This window comes from Triticum urartu, chromosome 1 (assembly GCF_003073215.2).
Source record: "Triticum urartu cultivar G1812 chromosome 1, Tu2.1, whole genome shotgun sequence".
NCBI lineage: Eukaryota > Viridiplantae > Streptophyta > Magnoliopsida > Poales > Poaceae > Triticum > Triticum urartu.
In genome coordinates, this window is record NC_053022.1 from 453914274 (window position 1) to 453919713 (window position 5440).

Sequence of the window (5440 nt, forward strand, 5' to 3'; positions counted from 1 at the left end):
TATTCCAAGTTGCTACTTAATTTGTGGCAACATATGTTGTCATGATCCATTCTGAGGCAGGGCTGTTTGTGTGATCTACGTACACTAGGTAGTACTACCAGTATCTGGTCAGGACGTGACGTCCCGACGGCTCTGATCATATCTGACGGGGATGCATGCTAGCTACTCATTGCCTCGTTTGCCCTAGCATGCAGCCTAGCAAATAAGAGGTCCCGGAGTACGTACTACTAGTACTGCAGAAGTATATCAATATCTATGCATGCACGCCCCTGCAACAAGCAAAGTGTAGTTGCAGCATCTCCATATTCATGTTTCTACAGAGGCCCCGGAGTAAATCGTCAGAAGTCAAAGTCAAAGCCTTTCACCAGAATAACATAGTGTATTTGAAATCCTAATGTAATTGCATGCACATGGTCCAGGCAAAACCGTAAAAGTCCAGCGGCAGTTATCAGTTTCATATTTCATACCACTACGTTTGTAACATTTTGCATATCCAATGGACAAGAAAGCAGCAGCACCACTAAATCATCAAACCTCAAACCACACACACACTGGCTGCTGGGAATATATATATATATAGGGATACATATATGGTTCGAATTTTATAGAGGGAACAAAAGACATCAACAAATTAAACAAGCAGTGCTAATTGGTTCGATAACTCCTTTTTTCTGCACGTAAAATGGAGTAGACATAAACGATCTTCAGGACATTTTTCACAAGTCCAGTCTTCAGCTTAGTGAATACGTCCTCAGGTCATTTTATCTGCTCGGATGTTAACAGGCGCATTAGAGGGTGAAACAAAAGAGCTAACAACTGAGCCAATATTAAACATAATGCATCGACCTCCTTAACTGCGCTACTCCAATCATTCATGTTTATAAGACCGTAAGTATTTTAAATAAACATTGACCCTTAATGTGATCACCAAAGCATTGTTACATGTCACGAAAATATATCATTTGAATCTTCTTTTAAATGTGAGTCCAATTATACATTTTTTGTGGCATGTAAGTAATATTCTGTTGATCAAATTAGTGGTCAACTTTTAAAAAAAATACGTGTAGGCCTTATAAAAATGTGAAATGATACTATTCACAAACTATAGCCACCTTTGGCTAATATGGAAAGTGCTGTTCTGTCTTCTTAATTAAAGTAAATTCAACAGGTTGGCAATGTATATGCTAAAATAAGTGTCAGCTATTTTTAAAAGGAAGGGTCAAAAAGAGCCCAACTTTGAATTAATAAAGTCATCAACCGACCAGAATTAACAGATGTGTCAACTTTAAATCAGGACTACAACTACAAACTCTGTGTTTTCTAAATCTAAGTAGATGCCCTGAGCCGTCCAATGTCTCCGCATTGGGACTTGCGGACAGATTGGGAGATCAAGATTAAATCAGAGGGCTATCCCATCAACTTAGGCATAAGAAAATTCAGTCTACTCATATTAGCCATAGACGAACTCCAATAATATTAGGTGCAATATATCGATTATTGTTCCTAAAATATGGCTCAATGTATCATTTACAACAAATAAATATTCCACCACAGAATTAGTGTACTCATTTTCTCGCAATAGGACATTATCATCAGTTAATTTATTTCTACTTGTAGCACAAAATAAGTGTGTGACAAACTAAATATGCCGGTCAGGATTAGCTAGCTGTAGGTTGGCACATATAGAGTATAGAGAGTGCAGAGACAAACACACGAGAGCCTTTTAGTACTTATGTTTTAGATCTTTCAACATTTTCCTTTTTTTAATCTTTACTTCAAGGGAACACTTGTGCATGCACGACATGAAATATCAACTATTGTACGTACGCATCCAGATCGGCTGCAAAGTCATCTAGTACGGGAACACACTCTTTTTGCATTCAAGGTTATATATATAGCAGTACATAAATTAAGATATATGTTTTATTACCATGACCATGAGAGACGATATGCTGTTTCTTCGATACTTTCGAAAATAAATCACCTAATTAAAGATGGAACGATCGATAAACTGAGTTACAAAATGTTTTCCTACATGTGCTACACGTACAGTTGCCTAAGAAATTGTTGATTGTATTTCTTGTAAGTCAGATAAATTGTTCATTGGAATGTGTGGGCAAAGCATGCACATACATGTACTAGCTAGTAATTTCACATTGGTGTTCAACAGGAAGCAATCAGAAACCGATGCAGTTCAAGCTAGCTGAGTTGAAAGTACACTCCTGATTATGCTTGTATGTACACAGTGAATGAGCAAACCAACAGGAGCACAGTGCAAACATAATTGTCCATCTCGAAACCCCAAATTGGGCAAAATTAAATCAACTTGGATTTGCATGCATGCATCGAACTCAGCATATACAGTGCTAGCTTCCTAGTGTGAAAAAAGAGCACTACTGTGTTTACTATACCCATGGTTTTCACTTTCAGTGAGATTTCGGTGAAATTCACTGAATTTCAGTAATTTCAGCAGACACTGAAATATTACGTTTCGGCCAAAATATTTCAGCAATTTCAGTATAGCACAACAATTCCAATATTTTTCAAAATATTTTTAATTTTTTTCAAATTTTTAATTGAATTCAAGTGAATATTTCGGTCATTTGGCTGAAATGGAAACTGAAATCACTGAAATTCATTGAATTTCAGTGATTTCGGTTGGTGCTAAAATTCTTCTGAAACTGAAATTGAAAACCATGACTATACCATATGAAATGAATGATCCAAGAAAATATATATATATATATATATATATATATATATATATATATATATGTGAGCGCAATAGAATACTGCATGAGCACAATGGAAAGTAATTAAACGGAAACGTAACAATTGAGCATGTGTGGCAACGAAAGCCGAACCTGCCAAAGATCGATCGATGGATGTCGGATCGAACGGAGGGGGCTACTGCGCGGCGGTGTGCCTCTCGTCCCCGCCGGCCGTGCCAGGTTTCAAGAACGGTCCGCCGCTCAGCGGGCCGAGGCCGGACACCGGCCCGACGCCCATGGCTGATGTGTACCCGAAATCGTAGCCGCCGCTGCCGCTGCCGCCGTTCACGCCGAGTCTCGCGACAGCGCCCTCCCCCTCGTAGCTCCTGGCCAGCATCTGCACGGCCGCGAACTGGTCGTGCCCGAACCCAAGACCCGCGCCGATCGCCGTGGAGTGGCTGATGTTGATGAAGTTCTGCGTGCAGTTGGGCACCGTGTTGCCGATGAAATCCGCCATTGCCGGCGCCCCGTTGCACCCCACAGATGCCGAGACCGCCACCGCCGCAGCCGCCTAGATGCAAAACTCGCGCAGTTAAGACGAGTAAATTCGCGACATGTATAATAACTAGAGAAATACAGTTGATGCATTCTATCATTGAGTACATAATTACTACCTGGTACTTTGAGAGTTCGTATCTGGCGCGGCTGAGGTCCTGCTGGAGCTGGCGGAGCTGGTGCTGTAGGACAGAGATGACGCCGACGCAGCCGTAGACGGGGTCGCGGAGGCGCATGTCGGCCTCGTAGGCGAGCGAGTTCACCGCGTCCTCCCGCTGGTACGGGTTCAGCTCGTTGAGCAGCTTGGTGACGTTGCTGGCGCCGAAGACGCGGTGCACGTGGACGAACTTCTGCGGGTTGTCCGGCGGGAAGTAGGGCGCGAACACGCAGTCGGGCTGGCACTTGCGCCGGAGGAACTTGCAGGCAGCGCACGGCGAGCCCGTGCCGGCCGCCCCGGAGCTCGCGGCGCCAACCGCCGCCGCAGAGGATGCCATGGTGATCACCGAGCCTGGAAACGACGACGCCGATGAGGAGGCCATCGATCGATGGGTGGGTCGGTCTAGCTTCCTGGCGAAGGAGAGATCCAAATCCCAAGCAAGAAAGAGAAGACAGACGGTCAGGCGTGACGGTTTCCCTTCTGGAAAGTTTGGTATGGGAAATTGGAGCAGCAAAAGGAAATGGGGAAGGGGAATGGATCATAAATTTTATTCTTGCCATATCTGCACACACACTGCCCAGATGGCATGAAGCTATTCTAAGGAAGTGCAGATTATTCTTCGATACCTCTACGAAATTAGAAAAACTTGACGTAACTGTATATTTCTCTTGACAAAAATGGTCGAGACAAATCAGTAGAATTTATTTGTTCACCGATTTGGTCCTTGGATCCTGATTTTAGTTTCCTTCTCATCATGCTCTCCCAGAGTGAGAGAGCATGCGCCTTGGCAAGGCTGCTCCGCACATGGGCTACTGCCTACTGCTATCCCATTCCCATCCAACAACGCAAGATCAATATAGAGCAATAAGAGAGCAATAGGAGGCAGTGAGGCTGTGGGCATTTGTGCTTGATGGGATCAAAACACCATAAAAGACGTAGGATTAGTTAATAGTCAGGCACCAAGAAAGAAGCAGGAGGAAATCAAAGAATCAAAGAACTAGGAAAGAAAGAAGTCGGCGAGAAAGAAGAAGAACGTAGCATAAGGGAGAGAAGAACAAATTAAAGAAGGAAGCAAATGGATCCAAGGCCGGCGTACGGTGAGCGGCAGAGTAGAGTACGCACCCTTTCTGTGGGACGAAATTTTCTGCTCACTTCGTGCAGCTGCCGCGCGCTGACCTGAATCGCCTCTCTGCTACTTTTCCTCCTCCTCCTCGAGTCCAGCAAGCGGCTTCCTCGTATTTGGCTAGCTGCTGCGTCCCCCTTTTATCTCTCTCTCTCTCTCTCTCTCTCTCTCTCTCTCTCTCTCTCTCTCTCTCTCTCTCTCTCTCTCTCTGATCTTCTCTAGCTAGCTATAGTAGTTACTCCACTTGGCTGTTTGTTGTAGAGAAAAAATGGAGTATGAAAGTGACGACCAAAAGATGGTGCAAGCAGCTGCGTGGTTCAAAATAAATGGCCACTTTCTTCAGTACTGGAGGTTCAAATGGAATGGAGAGTTTCTGATTTTGGGTGTTCTCCAAGATCATTCTGATGGATGATACTATATGCATGCACACCTTATGTGGTAAGAATTCTTTTATTGTGATACAGATTACGTATATTTATATGTTTTTTAGTATTGTATATTTATATTGTTAATTATCTGGATCCTTTTGTAGAGAAATATTCACCTTGAACCCTTGATCTTAGTTTTTGGTCTTTATTCAATAGATCCAATGGGCACCCGCCACTATTAGAGACATAATACTCCTCTAAAGAATGTTGGAGTACCCGCCTCCTGGTAGCTCGCCGTGCAAGAGTGCCCTCTGCGTCATCTTTTCTGTGCGGACTCCCCGCACCCAGTCGTCTTTCCTTGTGGGGTCCATGACGCTTGGGCCACGGGTGCAGCCGAGACCACCTCTCTATGGTGTTCATCGTCGCACGACGGGAAAGGCAGGTCGGCCCATCGGTGTATTCGCCCCCTACGGGGCCGCATTACTCATGCGAGCCGAACACACCAGTGCGCCCGGCTCAGCATGTG

The 5440-nt window shown here is 44.2% G+C and overlaps 1 protein-coding gene across 2 annotated transcripts; it reads right to left on the reverse strand.

Annotated features, from left to right (window-relative positions):
- Positions 1 to 411: 411 nt before the first annotated feature.
- On the reverse strand, positions 412 to 4722 carry LOC125518581 (LOB domain-containing protein 6-like). Of its 2 annotated transcripts, none has more exons than XM_048683407.1 (4): positions 4546 to 4722; positions 3386 to 3774; positions 2865 to 3282; positions 412 to 765 (listed from the first exon to the last, which is right to left on the reverse strand). In XM_048683407.1, exons 2-3 carry the CDS (start codon positions 3758 to 3760, stop codon positions 2908 to 2910), a joined length of 750 nt encoding a protein of 249 aa, XP_048539364.1. In that variant the 5' UTR covers positions 3761 to 3774; positions 4546 to 4722; the 3' UTR covers positions 412 to 765; positions 2865 to 2907. The 2 variants fall into 2 exon arrangements, with proteins under 2 accessions (XP_048539364.1, XP_048539355.1); XM_048683398.1 differs by having other exon boundaries at positions 3386 to 3833; positions 4546 to 4712.
- Positions 4723 to 5440: the final 718 nt, after the last annotated feature.

What these genes read in the sequence shown, in the direction of transcription:
- LOC125518581 (XM_048683398.1), bottom strand. Translation starts at nt 3,805, where the DNA reads ATGGCCTCCTCATCGGCGTCGTCGTTTCCAGGCTCGGTGATCACCATG. An exon ending in ACGAACTCTCAAAGTACCAG is followed by an intron (nt 3,283 to 3,385) that starts GTAGTAATTATG and finishes TTTTGCATCTAG; the next exon opens with GCGGCTGCGGCGGTGGCGGT.